Genomic DNA, 22,810 nt, shown 5'->3' with positions numbered 1-22,810 from the left:
AATACATGTGGCTACCAAGTATTTGAAAAGTAACTAGTGCCACTGAGAACCTGAAAGTCAATTTTATTTAAATTTTAACTAATTTAAATTTTAAAATGAACATGAGAGATTCATTCATTGGAAAACATTTAAGTATGTTTGAAACTTGGGTATGAATCTACTTTTGCAACTATACATTTTGTGAAATCTAAATACAGATTAAGTATTTCTGATAAAAATTTAGCATTAAAATTGGCATGTACTATTAAGTATAAAAACACACTGGATTTTAAAGACTTAGTATGAAACAAAGGATGTAAAGAAAGCATCTCAATAACTTTACATTAATCGCAGGTTGCAATGATAATATTTTCAGTATTTCAGGTTAAATAATCTATATTGCTAAAATTAATTAAACCTGTTTCATTTTACTTTTTTTTAATTAAAAAAATTTTTTTATCCTCAACCAAGGATATTTTTTCCATTGATTTTTAGAGAGAGTAGAAGGGAGAGGTGGAAACAGAGAGAAACACCAATGTGAGAGAGACACATCGATTGGTTGCCTCCTGCATGTCCCCTACGAAGGTCAGGAGCCTGCAACTGAGGTACATGCCCTTGACCGGAATTGAAACCGGGACCCTTCAGTCCACAGGCCGACGCTCTATCCACTGAGCCAAAATGGCTAGGGCTCATTTTACATGTTTAATGAATTTATAGAAAAATGTAAAATTACCTATGTGGCTTGTACATACGTATTGGACAGATCTGCCCTAGTTAGTCTTCAGTTAATATCTACTTTTATCCACATTATTATGCCACATTCCAATGCCTTAATTACTAATGAGTAAGTGCCTTTCCTCCCCCCAACACACACACACCTTTGTTGAAGGGAATCATTTCAGGAATGCTTGAATGAGGAAAAAACAAAATCGTTAAGCACATCCCCTCTGAGATGCCATGGAAATGACATGGGTTATAGTCATCTAGGTTATTTTCCTTTAGAATTAAATAGGTCTAGGGATGATCATACAGATCTGAGGGGAAAAATAGAGAATGCATTTATTTATTTATTTTTTAAACATCCTTCACAAAAGCAAAGTACTGTATTGTCATGGGTTTTCTGTGTTTTAATTCACTGATGGGGGAAAAAGCATCTGGATAGCTTCAGCCAAGCTTGTCCTGACCTATGTGAAAACCTACTTAATAACCTGAGTGTGATTACGTTGACCTCCCTGACTAGTGTGTTGGAGAAACAATACTCTTCCTCTTCACTTTGCATAATTTCTTCCAACCTCAGAGCTATTATATTCAAAGAATCTGGGTTAGAAGTCCATGCCAATGTTCTAGCGCTTATATGACCTCTCAAATTTCAACCTCCATTGAACAAACTGTGTCCATACCTGACTGGCACACCAGACAATTCACGGAGCAGGTCAGCCTTCCTCTGTGTGTAAGCAGGGCGGAGGCACATTTCCCGTCTGGTCTTGCCTCCAGACTTTCCTAAGTGGTTTCCACCCACCTGACTTCCTCATGAGCATAAGGCAAACCTGATCTGGGATTCTGAGGGACACCTTCAGTAAAGGTGTTCTTTCAAAAACTTGCCTGAATTTTCACCCTTGGAAATTCAGAACTTTATCTGACTTCTCTTGCTGTCCCTCTCTCTCTTCTCTGGGTCCGTCCACCTCCATTGAGTTTGGAAAAATCTTTTAGTCATTCTATTCTAAAAAGTCATGCCCCAAATATGAACACTTGGCAAATGTGGTATTTTTCAAATGCGGAAAAGATGGGTTTTTAAAAAAAGTGATGCTGAAATAATTGGGTGTCCAGGTAGAAAAAACAAAAAAACTTGACTCCCACTTACACTATTTATAAAAATCAATTTCAGGGGACTAGAAGCCTTAATGTAGAAGCAAGGACAAGCTTTCAGAAAATATGGGAGGGTAGCTTCATGATCTTGCGGGTTAGGAAATGATTTGTTTTTAAATTTTCCAATTACAGTTCACGCTGAATATTGTTTTATATTAGTTTCAGATATACAGCAAAGTGGTTAGACATTTATATAATTTATGAAGTAATCCCCAGATAAGTCTAATACCCAATTATGGCACCATACATGGTTATTACAATATTATTAACTATATTCCTTAGGCTGTACTTGACATTCCTGTGACTATTTTGTAACCGCCAATCTGTTCTTCTTCTTCCTTTTACCTTTTTCATCTAGTCCTCCAACAATCCCTCCCATCTGGCAACTATTAGTTTTTTCTCTCTAAGGAAAACATATTTTTTAAAACCTGTTGATTTTTAGAGAAAGAAAACATCGACTTGATGTTCCACTTACTTAGACATTCATTGGTTGATTCTTGTATGTGCCCTGACTGGGGATTAAACCTGCAACCTTGGCATATTGGGATGATACCCTAATCAACTGAGCTATGCAGCCAGGGCCAAGGAAAAGATGTCTTAAACAGGATATATAAAACAGAAAAACACCTGATAAATGAGACACAATGTAATTCACTTTGTTCATCAGAATATTCCAGTGAAAGACAGCTTCAGTGATAGAAGACATTTGCAAACCATATAACTGAGAAAGAGTTTGTATTTGAAACATTTAAAGAACTCTTTTAAATCAATAAAAAAGGGACAAAATCCAGGAAGGAAAATGGGCAAGAGACTTGAACAAGTATTTCATAAAAGAGGCATCTAATGGCCAATAACATACAGGAATTAAAGTTTAATTATAATTTTGTTTAACAGTGATAGACTACTATACACACACCTACCAGAATCACTGAAATTAAAAAAGCCAGATAAATATTGGTGAGGCTATGGAGTAATAGGAACTCACACTCTGTGGATGGCAGTGTAACTTTGTAAAACCACTTAGGAAACCAGTTTGGCCTTATTATTAAAGTTGAAAACATATATATGCATTCCCAATAACCTAGCAATTCCACTTCTTAGATATAACTCCAGAATAAACGTGTTACATATGCATCAGGAGACATATACAACAGTATTCATAGCTTTGTTGTTTGTAAAAGCTCCCCAAAACTCCAAATTTAACTGTCCACTAACAGTAAAAATAAACTGTAATATTTATGGAGAATACAGTACATCAGTGGAATTGGATGAACTCCAGTTACATGCAACACTGAAGCAGCCGAATCTTAGACATTTTAAACTGAACCAAAGAAGCCAATTACAAAATGATTCAGCTTGCTTACTTCCATATAAACATTTTACAGTGAGCAAAGCATTTTTCTTGTATGTTTCTACTTGCAAAAAGCTAAAAAACAGGAAAAGGTGGTGCTTGGGGATTCAAAACTAGCAGTTAAAGCATAAGCAAAGCAGGGAAGCAATGACCATAAAGCTGGGGCAGCTGGACCCTGGGGGAGGGCGGCAGTTATGACAGAAGGCTCGCTGTTGGGGCCTCAGAGCAGAGGGATGGCAACATCCTGTTTCTTAACCTGGGTGGCACTTTATAATAAGTTGTCTATTTGGTTCTGTGTATTGCTGCATGTCAATTTCACAATGAAATAATTTTATTAAATAAAATCTCTCCCTGCCTGCAAGCCCAGTCTTGTCTCCCCTGAGCCCGTCTCTCTCTCTCCCCTGTTCTCTCAGTCCCTTCAGGGATGTCCCTTCTGCCCTCATTGTCTCCAGTCTCTTAACTCCCACTCATAACATGAACTGCCCCTACCCTCTCCCCCAGGTCACGAGCAACTGGCAAATCAAATGACCTTATCTAATTCGATGTGCTCCTCTGTTCCCCAGAGGAGGTTTTGCTGTTGACCTAGTAGCTGTCTTTTCCCTTGGCTCCCCCGACCCTTCTGACCCTTCCATCTGACTTCTCCAATTTTTCTGCTCACTCAACACAGGAGCCTCCCAGCTTTCCCTCCGGGAGGTCTCATCCCTGCCTGTGGCCCATCTCGGTGCTCATGGCCCCCAGATGGCTGATGTCCCCTTCTAGGCTCCAGGTGCAGCTGTGCATCCGTTTCCTGCTTCATCTCCTTCTTTATCCAGGTGTACGGAATCACCTGAATTTCAACCAGCAGGCCTCAAAACCAATTCACTCTCTTCCTCACTCCAACCCTATTTCCGGATTTCCTATCTAAATAAACTTCCACGTTGACATCTGAAGCTAGAAATGGTTACTCACCACTCTCCTTACCCTGCCCCAGCACCAAAGGCCACTATGATTATGTTCATTCTGTATGCAAGGCTCTTGCTATGGTCTTAGGTTTCTGGCCCCCACAAATCCATATGTTGAGACCCTAATTCCCAATGTGATGTAGGAGGTGGACACTTTGGGAGGTGATTGCATCCTGAGGGAAGAGCCCTCGTGTATAGGAGAAGTGCTCTTATAAAAGAGGCCCCAGAGAGCGCTCTTGCATCCTTCTTCCATGTGAGGACACAACAAGAAGACGGCTGTCTCTGAGGAGGTAGGGTAACTCACCCCTCTATTTTTTTAATATTGTTTCTGTTAAAAGTGCTTTTGTTAAAGATGAATTGTTAACTAATATGTATCCCACGGATGAGCAGCTTATGTGTGCAAGAGTTGCTGGAACTGGCTTCAGGGAGGAGGCTGACTCCAGCAACTGGATGTTCTGGCTCCAGGAGACTTGCTGACTCTCAACCATAAAAACTGGATCTTCCCTTGACCAGTTTTGAGATAATCATCAGAATGGACTGTGCTAACTTACAGTAGAGAACTGTCAACCCCCTAGTCACTTATTTATTTGTTCTGCTTTCTCTCTCCCTCCTAATAAAAACCCCGGCGTGCACTGAGATGTTAAGATGGTCTTTGGGACGGGAGTCTGCCCTCTTCTCAGGCTGCTGGCACTTGAATAAACCGTGTCTTTCCTTGCACCAGCATCTGTCTCTTGAGTATTGGCTATCAAAGCGGCAGCCCAACTTGAGTTCAGTGTCAGTGGGTCCTCACCAGACCTGGAACCTGCTGTTACCTTAATCTTGGACTTCAGAACTGTGAGAAATAAATTTCTGTTTATAAGCCACCCAGTCTGTGTGATATTTTGTTATACAGCTTGAATGGCATAGACAGAACTGTTTGTTTTTTACATATATGACATATTTATGACATACATTTTAAAAACTTATTTAGCTCACTTAATTCTCTCAACAACCCTAATATAGGACATTATTATCCTTCCTTCAGAGGAGAAAACTGAAATCTTCAGAGCCAACAGCTCTTATTCCAGACTCCCATCACTTCCAGTGCTGATTCCTCTCCTGGGCATATACTCGAAAACCTCAAAATCATGTATTTGCAAAGATACATGCAAATGCCCTATGTTCATTGCAGCATTATTCATGGTGAGAGGAGAAGATTTGACTTTGGGTAGTGAGCACATGGTGCAATATACAGATCTTGTAACATAGAAACCTGCACCTGAAACCTCTATGTTCATGTTGACCAATGTCACCCCGATAAATTTAATTTAAAAAAGTTCTAGTGCTGAAGGCCCTCTTATCAGCAATCAGGCTTCCCCACCTGACATCTGTTTCCACTGCCTCGAACCTAGTTTAGATTATTATATTCATCTCCTAACTGGTGTCCCACTGCACACACATACACACACATCTCTTTCCATTTCTGTCCACCTTCAACAGGGGTAGTAAAGTACTCTTAAAAAATTTGATACTATAGCCCTGGCTGGTTTGGCTCAGTGGATAGAGCATCAGCCTGTGGACTGAAGGGTCCCAGGTTCGATTCTGGTCAAGGGCACATGCCCAGGTTGTGGGCACGATCCCCAGTAGGGGGTGTGCAGGATTCTCTCTAATCATTGATGTTTCTCTCTCTCTCTCTCTTTCTCTTTTCCTCTCTGAAATCAATAAAATATATATTTAAAAAAATTTGATAGTATTAATTCTGATTGGCTCCTTCTGAAATGCCTTGTCGCACACAGAGGCCATGTGATCTAGTGCCAGCCTGCCCTCTTGTCCTGGCACACATGCTCTTTCAGGCCCCTGGGCCTGTGCACAGACAGTTCTTTTTGCTTGCGATGCTCTGTTCAATTGGGGACCCCTGCTTACCCTTTAAGCCCGATCTGATATTCTCTCTCCCTCTGTGATGCTGTCATACACTCAGTCACCCAGCTCCACCTACATTTATTTACAAGGCATTTGGCGCCAACCTCTAGGGTTATATTTCTTTTGTTTTTGTTTTCTATCACATTATATTATAATTACAATTGCTCATTTGTTTCTGCCTGCCCTATTCCTTGAGGGCCAGAATAGTGTATTATTCCTTCTTGAGTTGGGATCCCTTCCTAGTGATGGCCGTGTCTAGAGGGTAGTTAATGGTTTTGCTGAGTAAGAACCTGTCCCTGGAAATTCTTGTTGAAAAGCAAGCATGGGAAGAAATAGCCTGGTCACCATTGATTGGTGTTGGTGTGCAGTGATCTGCTAGGTTTGAACTGCCCTGCTCTGCACCCTGAAGCTTGGAGATGCTCTGTTTTGATAGAAGAAAGTGAGGGATAGAAAACAGGGCATTCAGTCATTAGCACCACCACCACCACCAAACAACACAAAGCAAAGAACAGCAGGGCCACCGTTGGTGTGTCCTCCTCGCTGACGGAGCAGCCAGTTGCTGTGACATGGACCTTTCTCCTTAGCAGGCACTTCTGTCTTGCTGCCGTGTTCACGTTGCCTCTTTATCCCATTCCATCCCCTTAATCCTCTTGGATCATAATAGGCCCTTTGCTCTATGCTTTTCTTCTCATTTAACCCTTCTAAAGGTGATAAAGATATGCCACCCCAGCCCCAGCTGGTTTGGCTCAGTGTATAGAGCGTTGGCTTGTGACTAAAGGGTCCTGGGTTTGATTCCAATCAAGGGTCCATGCCCAGGGTTGCAGGCTCGGTCCCTGGTGCTGAGAGTTCAGGAGGCAGCCAATCAATGATTCTCTCATCATTGATCGTTTTTTCCCCCCTCTCTCTCCCTCTCCCTTCCTCTCTGAAATCAATAAAAAATATATTAAAAAAATATAGCACCCCAAATATGACACTTGGGCATAACAATTTTTTGAGCTAAAGGCAATTGACAAAAAGCAGATACAGAAAGAGCTCTTTCTTTTCCCCTATCTGCCCTAAGACAGGGCATACATTCCCCTGTACATGTGTCACCCTCTCCCAAACCAGAAAGAGGTGAACAACCCTTTTCACTGGAAACAGAGATGGCATTGAGGTAAGATTGCATAAACAAACCTCACTAACAAACCGTATCTTCCATTAGTCCCCCTATTTACTTCCCAGTCGGTTTCCCACAAATTATTGGCCCTAAAAGTCCAACCTCTCTTTCCTTTGTTTAGACACTTCTTCACATTTACCCATTCTTTGTTAAAAAGGTATATGATGCCCTATTTCTCTATAGATGTTGCTATCTCTCTCTTCCTCTCCCTCTCTCTCTAAAAAAAAAAATCAATAAAAACATATATATATATATATATATATATATATATATTTTCAAAAGGTATATAAGCCCCTGAGTCTTAGGTCTTTTCTATAAATCCCAGTGCAGGTAAAATTAAAAATATTAATAAAATTTGTATAACTTTTCCTGTAAATCTATCATTTATCAGTTTAATTCACAGACCCCAGGCACTGAATCTAAGAGGGTAGAGAAAATATTTTTATCCTCCCCCTAACACTTAAAACTTATGGGATGAACATCACTGTGACCTCTGTGCAGGCAACTGGACTGAGGCTCGGGGAAGTTTTAATAACTTGTGAGTGAAAGAGTCAGGATTTGTGTCACAGCCCTTTTACCTTCCCTGCTCCTCTTTTGCTAATGCCTAGAAGTTTGTTTTGCCTGTTTAGTGACTCTGAAGTCCAAGGCATGGCAGGCTCCCAGGAAGCACATTTGGGAACAGCCCCGAAAAATCCCCAGGCCAGACCCAGTCGGAGCAGCCTGGTGTTTCCCAATGATGGGACTCCTGCGTCTCTGTGGCACCCAGCCCTGAGCCAAGCAGCATTAATCACTCAGTGAGTTTTGGTTGATGACATGAGCCTGGTTTGTATAACCCGGCTGCACTGGTGTAGGCACCCAGGCCACCATCTCTCAGAGAGTTGGGGACCTGGTTTAAGAGAAAGAAACCCTGAGGTGTGAGCTACATTCAGGATCTGAATTTTCCCTGTTCTTTCCCTCTCACCCAGCCTGCAGGCACATACTGTGTCCCTGCCTGGAGCTAGCTGGACAAAAGCAGGAGAAGAGTCTTAAGTGATAAGGCAAGCCAGGGATCGACTTAGGTTCCGGTTAAAAGAGACTTTTCAGGTTTGTCCACCCAAGAAGGACAAACAATAGGTTTAAAAAGCGCCGTTAAAAATCTTACTGGGTCCCAATAACTCCACTGCTTTAGTTAAGACACTTGCCAACGAGGCACGGAAAGAGGATTATTTCCACTTACTTGGTCTTAAAAATAGATGGAAGTTCTGCTCACCTGGAAGGCAGTGTTTCTGTAGCCGTCGGCTTCAGAGGCGGTCACAGTCTTGAGCTCCATGGGCTCCTTGCTGCTCATGGGATTGGCTGGTCTCTGAAGTCCTTTCAGATGTCTGGTCGGAGGTCCTCTGTACCTGGGGAAAGGAGCACAGCCTCTGCTGATGTCAGAATGCCACCTGCTGTTGTAGAAACCCGGGCACTGCTTCAGTTTGAAAATTTTCAGGAGTAACCTCCTCATTGGGGCGGGGCAGGAAGATGGGTGGGGTGGAGGCTTTCAACCCAGGTCCCACCCACCTCATTAATCCTCCCTATTTCCCCACGATTGCCAGCCCATTTTCACTCCAGGGAGAAAGCTCACGTCCTGCACAAAACAGAAAAGGACACTCTCTTTACCTCCATGAGTGAAATAGTCTATTTCCTGTGGGCGGCGTTGGGGACTAGGGGTGGTGGGGGTGGCAGGGAACCTAAGGGCTGGCTGTCACCAAGTGACCATTGCGCTGTGCTGGGAAGATGCTCAGTACTTGGTATATGGTGGTCTTGGTTTATTTTCAAAGCGAGGCAAAACGGAGGTGTGGGAAGTTAACAATGTACTCAGGATCATTTGGCTAATCAAGGCACGAAGAGAAGCTAAATCCAGGTTTGGTGGATTCCAAAGCCTTTTTTCCTCCATCCCTGTCTGTAGACCGCTTGCCTTTAAAAATCCACTCGTAGAAATGCAACTATGTGGGAGATAAATGAAAGGTGACCAACGGCTCACTTAAGAAAAGGATCCTTGGCTTTATGAAATTATTAGCTGTAGGATTCTTTCAAAATAGTACATTTTAAAATGAATTATTACATATCTATTAACTATGATGATTGTGTGGCCTATGTGGAAATGTAGAAAACGCTTATGAGAAGTGAAAAACTAGAATTAATAAATTGAATACTACATACAGCAGACAAAAGAATAAAAGAAGTTATCCAATACTACTAGTGGTTATTTCTGAGCTGCGATTTTTATGGATGGTTGTTAGTTTCTCCTATATACTTTGCTGAGGGTTTTTTAAATAAAGAGCACTGTATATTATCATCATGATATAGCCTGCATGTGCATGTGTGCATATGTGTACACACACACACACACACACACACACACACACACACACAATGGCTAAGAGCTTGCTGGACTCACACTGCCAGGGTTCAAGTCCCGGCTCTACCATTTATTGCAGGAAACTACAGCTCAAGAGCTAAACCCAGTCTGCTGACATTTTTATACCACCTGGGAGTTAAGATTGCTTTTTAGCCTGGCCAGAGTTGCTCAGTTGTTTGACCGTAGTCCTGTCCATTGAAAGGTTGTCCAACTGGTTTAATTCCTGGTCAGGGCACATACTTGGGTTGCGGGTTCACCTGCAAAAGGCAACCAATTGATGTTTCTCCCTTTCCCTCTCCCTTCCTCTCTCTGAGAATGTGGTTGGATGAGAATTAAATAATAATAATAATTATGATAAAAAATAAAATGAATATCCTTTTTTTAAAAAAAGAATGCTTTTTTAGATTTTTAAATGGTTGAAAAAATCAAAAGGATAAATATTTCATGACACATGCAAATGATATGAAATTCACATTTCAGTGCCCATAAATGAAATTTTGTTAGAACATAAACATACTCATTCATTTATGTATTATCGTTAATGGCTATTGCTCCACAAATGTAGGGCTGGGTAGTTGCGACAGAGACCGCATGGCTCAAGGCTAAAATGTTCACTTCCTGGCCCTTTACAGAAATTCTGTGCTTAATAGCCATGTGAACCTGGACAAGTCACTGTATTCTCTGGGCCTCAGATTATTCATCTACAAAATGGGAATAATAGTAACTATTTTACACTATTATTGAGATGGCAAATGTGTTAATATACTTAAAAACAAGTGGAATAATGCCTGGCATATAGTAAATTTGTTGTAAGATAATACTTACTTTAAAATGCTACAAAGGCAAAGTGATCTCTACAAAGTGATTTGCATGTGTTTTAGGTACATCTTTTTATTTTTTGATTGATTTCAGAGAGAGGAGAGGGGAAGAGAGAGAAAGAGAGAGAAAGAGAGAGAGAGAGAGAGAGAGAGAGAGAGAGAGAGGGAAAGAAACATCTATTTGTTGTTCCACTTATTTACACATTCATTGGTTGATTCTTGTATGTGCCCAACCTGAAGATTGAACCTGTAACCTTGATGTATGGGGATGGCACTTTAAGCAATTGAGCTACCCTGCCAAGGCTAGGTACATTTTTTTAGTTGAAGCCCGGTATACCTAAGTGTTATGCTGCATTTACACAAGAAAGCATAGCACCCCCTGCTGAATTGGGTCAGGTCAATATCTCCCCCAAACCCCTATTGGCACTGTGGGAAAGATGACCCCTGACTTCTAGTTTACTTTGTGTTCCTGGACCCCTGTTCCCAGTCCTACCCATTTATCAACACTATCCATGCTTTATTTATGCTTTATCTCTGTATTGATTCTTTATGGATTCTCTGAAGAATAGAGACTTGGGAATTTTTTTCAGTTCTGTCCCCATCTTGTGATTTTCCTGTAAGTAGTCCCTGTGTTACCAAATACAAAATGTCAGCGTGAAAGTGATCAAGAGAGAGGCAGAGAAACAGAAGGCAAACAATGTGGGAAACGACCTGGTAACATTGTTGGAGCAGAGAGATGAACTCAAGACTCAATCTACTTTAAGATTATGGAGGAAACTTAGTCTCTGGAGGAAAAGGAAAATCTTCATTCTGCCACTTACGGTTATTCATAATTGCACAAACATGACTCAGATGCCTGACATTCTTGTAGATATTGTCACATGAACCTTTTAAAACACAACAACCCCCCTGGCCAAGTGGCCCAGTTGATTGCAGTGGTGTCATGTACACTGAAAGGTGACAGGTCAGGGTGTGTGTGGGAGGCAACAGATCTTTCTCTCTATCTCCCATCCTCTCTCTCTCAAAATCAATAAAAATAGATCTCAGGTGAGGATTAAATATAAAAATGTAACAACTCATTGATTTTTCTGCCCCTTGGCTGTAGACAGTAAACTTGAAGAGTACAAGCACAATGGGGTGAAAGACCCTTTCAACTTTATGGTACACCATCTTAACCAAATGGCTACCAAGAATGTGGCAGAGACATGTGCCTCTTGATATGATGCATTGAAGGGGACACATCGCTTCTGTGGTATTCTTGCCCAAAAGGCACCTTCTGTGGTATTCTTGTCCAAAATACAACGTAAGTAAGATCTGTAGTCTTCCAAATTGTTAAGGTCATGAAAGACAAAGAAGACAAACACCATTCCAGATTGCAGGCTACCAAAGATACATGACGAATGAGTGCAACACACGCTCCTGGAGTGGGTCCATTGTTATAAAGGACCATGTAGGGACAACTGACCAAATTTAAATTTTGCACATAGTAATGTCTCAATATCAAATTTCCTCATCACAATAATTGTACAATAGTTATGTCAATGAAAAGAACCCGAATCTCTGAAAGTATTAGAAAGATTTTTATTTAGGCCTTGCTGAGGACTATGGCCCAAGAGAATAACTTCAAGAAATTGTAAACAGTGCCCCAACTTTGGAAAAGTTGTGGGGTGCTTATCTAGGCAGAGGAGTAAGCAAAACGTACATCTGGTGCATCAGAAGTTTCAATTAGGGTGCATACATTTCAATGATTAACAGGTTTACAGCAAATGGAAGGAATGTACAGTATAGGAAAGATAAGGTGCCCCCTGGTGTCAGAGAGTCCGGGGATAGGGTCTGAAAGTAATTAAACTGCATTGAAACTAGTTTACTAGTTTCCAGATCGCAGAGCACAGTAGATTGAATGGAATTAAATATCAATATTAATTGAGGAGTGTGGAAAAGCAAAATCTAGCCACAAAAGTCATTTTGTTAGAAAAACAAATCCCAAAGTACTTTTTATTTCAAATATACATTTAAGTTGTTTTTTCTCCTGTCAGGTGAATTTTTATCAGGATTTACCAAAAACAGGGCACTGATTTCCATACTTATTGGTCTTTTGTGTTGAAACTGTAAAAGATTGGGGTGGTGAACACACAACAGAATATACAGATGATGTATTATAGAATTGTACACCTGAAACCTATATAATTTTATTAACCAATGTCATCCCCATAAATTCAATTTAAAAAGTTAATAAAAAAGAGAAACTATAAAAGATATGACCATCCCCATGGTTTGTGCCTTAGTAAGAAATGTTAGGGCAGCTCATTGTTTTCCCTTGGTTATTAAACTGAAGCATCCTTTCTTTTCTCAGTCATGTAAGAGAATGTCCTTAGTTAGACATTGGAGAATTTAGGAATAAAGGGATATGATGTCTGCAATTTATTCCCAAATGGTTCAGAAATAAAAGCAATGCCATGAAAATGTAAATGACTCTGAGAGAGAATAAAGAAAGCAAATGAGGCAGCTTGTTACTTGTGAATCTGATTAAATTATGAGAGTTTTTGTTATTTTTGTAACTTTTCTCTAAGTTTGAAATTATATCAGAGTGAAAAATTACAAAATTTTTTTCTGAATTAGTCACTTTATGCAAATGTATAAATTTAGACTCTGTCAGTTATGCATGTGGACAGTGAAATGGTTAATTTATATAAGATATATTTTTCTCTTACTATTTTTATTTTGCACTATAAAGAACAACAACCAGTAGTAGTGCTTTTCTTCACATTTGTATGGATTTGAGGAAATTACTGCCTTTTCCTCTGGAGAAATAACCTGCAGACAAAAAAGAAGTAGTACCACATTATGAAATCTGCAAATCCCAGAAGTCAACAGCTTACAGACAACCCTGGGGGTGGGGAAGAAAACAAGTCTCACAGGAGACAGACAAGCACGAGTAAGGACTGCAAACTGGGGAAATCCATAGTTTTCATTCCAGAATACATAGCAGAGACCTCTTTTTCCTGCCCCTCTCCCCCCACCACCCCCCTCCCCCACTGCCACCACCTCGAAGGGGTGATTGGCGGTCTACGGTCTGAAGAATTCCTTTCAAATGACCCAAAAGTTGCTGGGAGGAGAGGTGCAGAGAGAAAGGTTCAATGTGAATAAGAATCATGCCGAAGTCCAAGAAAGAGCCCACAGTGAAAAGGCCACCCAGAAGGGCCAGCGTCTCCCTACTTCAACCAACTGCCTCCATTGGACCCAGAGGGAATCTCCAAAACATTTAAGGGGTCAAATCAGAACATATCTGGTGTCCCGATGAACCCTGCAGGGTTACTTGCCTCAGATGTTGGTGATCAGCTTAGGCCCTGAAGCAGAGACAGATACTGAGATTACCAAAGCAAAAAACAAATAAGGTGGAAATAGTGTTTCCTTCCAAATAAATTGGCTTTGTAATAGCCTTTCTTCAAGCCTAGCAAGAGTTTCTGCCCTGTTGCTGCAGGTACGCATTGCCTTCCACTGGAAGTGAAAAGGTGAACTTTGAGGTGCCAGGACTGGGCAGCTTGAATGGGCAGGAAGTCTGCAAGTACAGGATGACTCCATGTGCTCTCACAGGCTTGGCCTTCCTTCCTTCGGTCCTGAGACCTGCCCCCAAGGTCAGCCTGAACTTTGTCTGTAAGCCTGGTGACTACTCAGTCACACTGGCATAGTATTACACAGGTATGAAATGTCCACCAGTTTAAAAAACAAAGTTGCTGTTGCTCTTGGGCCTGGGCTGGTTCCCCACCCCAGTTTTTGCAGGATGTGGCCGTGGCCGTGGGGCTCTGGCTGAGCTCTGAGACTGTGGACGGGCGGGCACTGGTGCCCACATGGAGGTAGGGCAGTTGTGCATGCTCAGTAGGAGCCCTGCCCACCGGGGCTCAGTATCTGCATGTGGGCTGTGAATGAAGAGCTGGCTGCCTCCCCTGGGCAGTATGGAACCTGCAGGTGGGTGTGGAAGACAGGATCTTAGATTCATGTTGCAAGAACTGGTCCAAAAAGCCAAAGCTGGGCGAGATCACATGTCTCCTCTGCTTAATGTCATTGAAGGCCTCCTTCATGTGGAGCTGCTTGGTCTTCATGAGGTAAGCCATGCAGGTGGTGGGCAAATGGGAGATCCCAGCTTCACAGTGGGCCAGGACCGTGCCTATTGTTGCTTAAAAGTGGAAGCTAATGTCAGCCGCGATGATCCACTTGTAGTGTAGATGGGCCAGGCAGGCCTCAGAGGTCCTCGGTGAGACACTCAGCAGGACCACGAGAAGCAGGTTGGTGAGGATCTCAAACCTGGATGCATGGTTGGCATTTCCAAGGTTGAGGAATGGGAGGGCTCAGAAGATGGCCTGCAGCTGATGTTGAGCACCGGTTTCTCACCCTGGCTAATGAAGGCTCTCTCAAGTTTCAACTTCTCTTGTGAAATGGGCTTTACATCCATGCTGCATTCAGGATGTTCTGAGTAGAAGGTCTCATAACCTCCTTTGAGGAAGTAGATGTGACCAGAAAGATTCCAGGCCACCCTGTATGCTCAGTGCCCAACCTGAGCAGGCTCCTCAACACCTCAGAAGCCCTATTTTATACTTTTATAAATCTCTGAAACAGTATATTATCCCACACATTTCCCCCAATGTAATTAAATACAGATTTCATGCAAATTTTATTATTTCAGTTAGAATTGGGATGGATTCATTAACAACAATAATAACAATTCTGCTATTGATGGGGTTAATGTTTCTGGTACAGTATAGAGGTTTACTCTCACATATTCATAAAAAGATAAAAATTTCCATTACTGGCTCAAAATTATAGGGATGCCTAGCATTTATGAGTGATGTTAAATTTAAAGAACTTTAGGATGTATCCCAAATGTTCTAAGTTGGTCTTAAAAGTTGCTTTAAGTCTAAAAGTAAATGTTTAAATCACATCTTGAGCTCACTTATATTTTCAGCTTCACTCATCTCTACCCTGTTAGTTCACATACTGGTGGAAGCTTGAGATAGTGTCAGGGCCCTTAAACCAGATGACAGAACATCTGGAAGATGTAGTATATTTGGGAAATATTTATATTTAATTCTATTCAAAAAACTGAGCTACAAATAATTTATGAGAAGAAAAAGACCATGTCCTACATATGCAATGTAACAATCACAAGTACACAAAACTATGTAAAATTAAGGAAGAAACCCTCGTTTCTGAATTTTCTGTTTACTTCATTTTGTTACTTTATCATTTGCTTTGTTAGTATTCATTAGCAGGATTCAAAACTCCATTCATTCATTCATTCACTCAATTCAAATTACAATTTACTAAAAGGAAAAAAAAGATCCCAGGCCAAGCTTCCTCTTCTGAGATGGCAGGCACTGGGACACTGTGCACCTTTGTTCTCTGTTAGTAGAGGAACAAGGCAGAGGCCTGGCCCTTACCTCATTGTATCCAGCTCTCTTCCTTGCTTGCAAATCTTCCGGGCCCTCCAGGCTCTGTTCTGCCTCAGAGCATTTTCACTTGAACTTGAGTGGCCTCTGGACTGGTTCTTTCTCATTGCTTGGTTCCCAGATCACCCAGTCCTCTTGCCAGCCCACCTCTAGTGAAGGATTGACTGTCTCGCAAACAAGAGAGTCCTGGAGGCAACACAGAGAATAGCTATACAGGACTCTCCCGATCCAAATGCACAATTTGCTTCAATACATACACAAGGTATTATGAGCTTCCGATGTGGGACAATATGAAGCACATATGATCACTTCTGTGTTGTTTTTTTTTGCATTTGTAATGTTTTGGTTTCTTTTTTCAAGAGTTCTGAAGTTAGACTATTGGATTCTAATGCGAATTCCCCCACTTCGAGGTTGAGATTTTGAGTAGTGTACGCACTCTCTCAGAGCCACAGATTCCTAGACTCTTAGGGTTCTGTGAGGACCTAATAGGAATATTTGTAAAATTGTTGGACCAAGGCCTGGCACTTTCAACACTCAATAAATAAGCTATTGTTGTTGTAAATATCCAGTTATTCCCTGAATAAATAAATATGACAGTCATAGTGGCTATATATATCTATCTTTCTTCCCCACTCCCTTATCCATATCTTTCCAGCAGGGGAAACTTGCGAACCCATAAAGGTATCAGGACCCAGGTTCCAGATTCTTCCATAATTAACCCATCTACAGGACCTGAGTTAGTCCCTTAAGGCCTCTGACCCTGTTTTCTCATCATGAACCTGGAAGAGAGGTGGGCAGGGTGGAGGGACCTCAAATGTGTGGCACATAGGGAAGACAGATGGTACAGACCAGGGTAGGAAGGTATTATTCAGCATGACCACGTTCTAAAATCCCAGGGCACAAGGTATATGAGATAAAATGTAGTGCCCCCCCTACCCCCAACAGGAGGCAGCACACTGACCCTATTTTTCTTAAATTTTCCAAAATAAATTCCACTCCTTCCATAACATTGTTTTACTAAATCTTTTACATTTTTTATGATCATCATTCTTATTCCAGAATAAAAGTTCCATAGCACCATCTCCTTATAAACAGTACAGTGTACTCATCACTACATCGATTGGCTGGCTCTCCTGCTAAACTGTGAGCTCCGGAAGGCAGAGATGTTTGTTTTGTTCATTGACATATTCCTAGCATGGACGACAGTGTCTGACACAGAGCAAATGTTTGCCAAAGCTGTTGAGGAGCTTGGATGAGAGGCCTGAGGTTAAGTATGTGTGATACCTGTCCTTGCACACAATAGCTTGGGGTTTTCCCCATAACTCTCCCTCTGCTGTGTTAGTCACCGAGTGAGTAGGAATTCCGATTCCCAGCCCTCTCTCTCTTGGTTTCCTCTAAATGTGTGTGACTAACCACAAGAAGCCTATCAAGGCTGTGAATCTCAAGTCCTCAGGATTGGGGGCGGGGAAGGGGTGGAGTGGAGACTGCTTAGCACAGCCTAGGCAAGAGATGGCGCAGGGTGTATCCTAGGCCAGTGGTCGGCAAACTCATTAGTCAACGGAGCCAAATATCAACAGTACAACGATTGAAATTTCTTTTGAGAGCCAAATTTTTTAAACTTAAACTTTTTCTAACGCCACTTCTTCAAAATAGACTCGCCCAGGCTGTGGTATTTTGTGGAAGAGCCACACTCAAGGGGCCAAAGAGCCGCATGTGGCTCGCGAGCCGCAGTTTGCCAACCACTGTCCTAGGCAGAACTGCCTGGTCAAAAGGGTGCCCCACCCAGTGAACCATGATGGAGCACCCTGTCCAGGCCCCAAACGTTAAACACTGTGCCCTGGGTCACACAGCTAGAACCTGCTGGAGGGAGACAACCCCACCCAGGCTGTCTGCCTTGTAGGCTTGGGCTCCCTGCCCCCCACCCCCCGTCCCCTTGTCTGCTTTTGCCATCTCCAGCTTCCAAGCAATTATTTACTGAGCACCTGTCATGAGCTAGCTACTGTTCTAGACATCATCAGCGAACAAAGATCCCTGATCTGATCTACAAGACTTGGAAAAAGCCAAAGATCACATTAGAAATTGTGCCTTGAGCTCCTGGATGGAGCTGCTGTCTTCCGAGAGGGGTGGGGGGCTCTATGATGGGCAGTGTTGGGGGGGCAGAGACAGAAGCCAGCTTTTTAAACTTCTTGCTTCTCCCCTGTCCCACCTGAACAACCTTCCACACACCCTGGCCTCGGCGTTGGAACCTGCTCTCCAGATGCAGCCCTTGCACCCCAGGGTGGGCTGTGTCACCGTCTGTGGTTCAGAAAAAAGATGGGTTTCAGTGTCGTGGACTGAAACAGACAGGAGACCGTGTGCCCTGACACTGTCTATGGTATCGCCACAGATCAGATTGGGAGAATGGGAATTGACTGACACTGATTGCCTCTTTAGAGCAAAAGAGGGAAGGCTGGGTCCGTGGCCGTGGATCCTTGAGGACAGAGTTGTTTACCTGTGTGTAGCACTGTTTTAAAAAGGAAATGTTGTAAAGCAACTTGGATTGAATGGTAACTGTCAGTTCTGGCTGGTGGCAACGTGATTGTTTATGATTTGATTCTTGGGTTTTGTGTGTGGTGAGTATATCGATTAGAACGAAGTGGGGGTAGGTAGGAACAGATTACTTGGGATCATTTCCAGCTTTGTCACTTATTACTCACCCGGATCCAGGGGCACACGGCCTCGCCCAGACCCAGGATTAAGCTTCACCCGGACCCAGGGGCGCGTGGCCTCTCCCGGGCCCGGGACCCAGCCTCACCCAGATCCAGGGGCACACGGCCTCGCCCGGACCCAGGGGCGTGTGGCCTCACCTGGACCCAGGACCCAGCCTCTCCCGGATCCAGGGGCATACGGCCTCACCCGGACCCGGGATACAGCTTCACCCGGACCCAGGGGCGCGTGGCCTCACCCGGACCCAGGGTCGTCCCCTTTCTTTTTGTTACAAAGATGGAATGAGTTTATATAGAAAGCATTTATGCTGGGCACATAGTAACAAGGATTGAAGCAGTAGCGGCTGCTGTTCTTAGTACTCAGCATATGGTTATATCACTGTCAGTTAACCAACAAAAGGATTTGTGGGATTTTCTAACTGCAGAGAAACCCCGCAGTTTTGATCCAAGAAGTTCTGTCAAGGCCCGGAGACTTCCTGGAAGCGGGCCTGGTGTGTGGAGTGCGCCGTGGAGGCCCAGATCACGAGTGAGAAGTGGAGGGAAGCCCTGAAACCAGGATGCCCAGAGCATTTGCTTGCATGCATCCTAGAAGGGGGTGGGGGGTGGGGAGGTGGGGGGAGGTTTCAGAAAGAATTCGTAATTTATGTACAGGAAGCATGAATTCCACAAAGCAAGACACAAGGCTGTTTTCATACCCTCCCATCCAATCAGACTTTTTCTTTTTTTAAAAACGATAGTTTCCTTGCTGCCCTTATCATCCATCTTTCTATTTACCCCTCGCACCTGTGTGTGCACTCTGACCTCATTGCAAATGTAGGTTATTTCAACACATGCATATTTTTAAGATGAGGGATTGTTTTTTCTGCTTTTATTAGCTTATAAATCAAATGCACTCCTGCTCTCTTTGCTGAGAGGAAATGATTTCTTATCTGTATACTGCCTCTAAGTGAAACAACTCACCCCCCCAACAAGTTTATTAACTTTTGATTTCACACATAACATAGGAAGACAACTCAGATTTCAGTCGTTAAAGGGAAAAAAAATTCATGAATCCATGTGGACCAAGTCATAACTCTGTGACGCAGATCTCTGTGCCTTTTGTTTTTCTTCTTCACTCCCTGACCTCTCAGATCTCCTCACTCTTTCTTCAGAGTCCTCTCATCCCAAATCTGACTTTCATTTCTAAATAAATAGCAGTGACTGGTTATTTGTCACGGGTAGAAGCAGCTACAGTGTGCAGGGCGCTCAGTGCCTATCGGTGAATAAGGGCCTCCGATCTAATCGGACTGTTACTGAGAGAAGGGGCTACCCTGGCTGAATCCACTTCATCACCTGCAGGTTACCTTCCTGCGCCTTGTGCCTGACCCCTCTACAGAATCCCCACCCACTGAGGTCACCAGTGACTCCTCTCCTTACAAATCCAAACACCCTGGGCAGTCTTGATTCTGATGCTGAATCTTGGCCCTCCTCGGCTGCAGTTACCCTGCACTTTCATCACCAAAAGTCTCAGGGCAGCCAGACAAAGCAGATGAATTTTTTTTATTTTTCAGATGAACTTATTTATTTATTTTCCATTGATCTTTTAGAGAGAGTGGAAGAGAGAGGGAAAGACCAAGAGAAACATCGATGTGAGAGAAACACATCTATTGGTTGCCTCCTGAACCAACCCGAACCATGGCCCTGGCCGGGGAGGAGCCTGCAACCAAAGTAGGTGCCCTTGACCGAAATTGAACTCGGAACCCTTTGGTGGGCAGGCTGGCACTCTATCCACTGAGCCAAAGCGGCTGGGGCAGAGCAGATGAACATTTAAAACAATGCACATTTCACATGACCCCACATTCAACTTGTACGACTCTTTTTTTATGGAAACACACAAATCCTCAGGGACAGGTACAAGGATGTTCATTGTAATGTAATAAAAGAAAAACATTAGAATAACTTATAGGGAAATGGTGTGTCATGTAAGAAACATCCAAACTTGTAGAGAATTTTTATAAGAGTTTATTTGGGCCAAATTGATGACATATGCCAAGGAGCAAGATCTCAAATGCTCCAGAGAATAACAGTTTTGCAGTTTCTTTTATGCATTTGAAATTAAGGAGGGAATTTAAGGAAGATTGGAGAAAGCATGGTGGGGATTAGATTACAGGAGAGTTAAGATTTTGTGCTCTCTTGAGGGTTAATACTCCCTTGAAGGGGCATTAGTTTTTAAAGGTATCACATTTAAAAGGTGTGTAACCTAGATGCACAAGAACAATGGACAGGGCTTGCTTACAACCTTTCACTAAAGAAGTTATAGGCCTGGGGCTTGTTGGTTTTTTGAATGTCTTTTTGGAAAAATTCAAGAACTATCTAAGTCCTTTGCCTATTTTTTTAAATCGGATTTTTTTTTTTGGGGGGGGGGGAGGGCTACTGAGATATGTGAGTTCTTTATATATTTTGGACCTTAACCCCTTATCAGATATATGGTTTACAAATATTTCTCCCATTCCTAGGTTGCCTTTTTCATATTTTTGGATTGTTTCTTTTGCTGTTCAGAAGCTCTCAAATTTGATGTAGTCCCGTTTGTTTACTTTTGCTTTTGTTGCTTGTGCCTTTGGTATCATATCCGTAAAATCATTGCCAAGACCAATGTCTGGGAGTTTTTCCTTATGTTTTCTTCTGGGAGTTTTACAATTTCATGTCTTACATTTAAGTATTTTAATTCATCTTGAGTTAATTTTTGTGAGTAGTGTACGATAGGAGTCCAGTTTCATGCTTTTGCATGTGAGTGTCCCGTTTTCCAGTGCCATTTATTGAAGAGACTATCCTTTCTCCATGGAGTATTCTTGGCTCCCTTCCTTGTCAAGTATTAGTTGGCTGTGTATGCATGGGTTTATTTCTGCTGAGCCCTGGGTCTTAGTCACTCTGTTATAAACACAACAAAGGCCCTGCTCTCTCGTGGTTTATATTGTTAGTGAGTCAGTATACCAGTGAATTCTCTAGTACATTACTTTCATAAAAAATAAAAATAAAAACAAAATCTCGAATTCTCACTGATCCAATTAAGAAGTACAAATTGGCAGTTATAAAAAGTTATGGGATATAAATTCAACATAGGGAACATAGTCAATCACATTGTAATAACTATGTGTGATTGTCAGATGGGTTTATCAGGGTGATCCCTTGGTAAGTTATATAAATGTCTCATTACTAGGTTGTATACCTGAAACTAAAAATAATATTGTATGTCCGTTGAAAAATAAATAAAAATAAAATTTAAAATATTCTCCCTGACCCAATACCTCCCCCTTTCTCTATTTCAACCTTATTTTTCTGACTTTTTCAACAACTCAACTTCTCAAATATATATATATTTGTCTAGTGTCTCTCTGGCTCCTCTGACTCCCCTTATTCTCCTCTTCATCTAATGCCAAACACATTCAGACACCCCCATTTCTCTGAAGCTGCTTTTGTCAAAAATTCTGTGACCTCCATGTTGCCAAGTTCAATGGCTACTTCTCTGTATCTCTTCACTATGTCTCAAACGTCCACTCACCTTTTTGAAGCACTTTTTTTTGTTTGTTTCTATGACTCATCACTCTCCTACCTTACTGCTCTTTCTCAATCACCTATACCTTATTTAAATAATTCTCAAACTTTGTACTGCATCAGAATTGTGTGTTTTATTAACAAAGTAAAAAAAAAAAAAGAAAAAAGAAAAAAGAAAAGAAAAAGGAAGATGACTGGGCCTCACCCCAGGCATTGTGAATCAGAATGGGCAGTTGGGGTACCCATGTTCCACTATGTTTTAAAGAAATGGCACAAGTAATTTGGTACAGACTAAAGTTTGGAATTCAGCACCATCCAGGATTTTAAAATTACCTTTGCATAGATTAATTACAATAAAATCAACAAAGTATTCCTTTCACACTTTGGATGATTATAATAATCCCATTTATAAAATATCATAATTGAATGTTATGATAATCTCATTTCTAAAATGATACTATTTCCATGATTTCAGTCCAGTTGTCAAGGATGCAGGAAAGTACACATTCCAAAACAAAACAAAATAAAACAAAACAAAACATACTTTCCCTTGGTTCCATCATATGCCAAAAAACAGAAGCAGCAGCAACCCTGGATCTGGGGTCAGAAGATCCAAGTTCAAGTCCATTCTACCGATGTGATTTTCCAGTTCTGGCTAAGTCATTTAACCTTTTTAAACCTCAGTTTTGTCTCATCCACAATATGAGGATTGTCATAATTCTTATCTAGACATGATT

The 22,810-nt window shown here is 41.9% G+C and overlaps 1 protein-coding gene across 1 annotated transcript in view; it reads right to left on the bottom strand.

Annotated features, from left to right (window-relative positions):
• SLC28A3 (solute carrier family 28 member 3) overlaps positions 1-8,646 on the bottom strand; it is a 58,380-nt gene extending 49,734 nt beyond the window's left edge. Inside the window, exon 1 of the mRNA XM_079790740.1 lies at positions 8,442-8,646. Coding sequence (XP_079646866.1) covers positions 8,442-8,519 — 78 coding nt within the window. The 5' untranslated portion in view covers positions 8,520-8,646. The remainder of the gene's footprint in view (positions 1-8,441) is intronic.
• Positions 8,647-22,810: the final 14,164 nt, after the last annotated feature.

This window comes from Cnephaeus nilssonii, assembly GCF_951640355.1.
Source record: "Cnephaeus nilssonii genome assembly, chromosome: 14".
Taxonomy (NCBI): domain Eukaryota; kingdom Metazoa; phylum Chordata; class Mammalia; order Chiroptera; family Vespertilionidae; genus Cnephaeus; species Cnephaeus nilssonii.
Note: the sequence above shows the minus strand (reverse complement) of the source record. Positions and strands in the feature narration are given on the sequence as shown.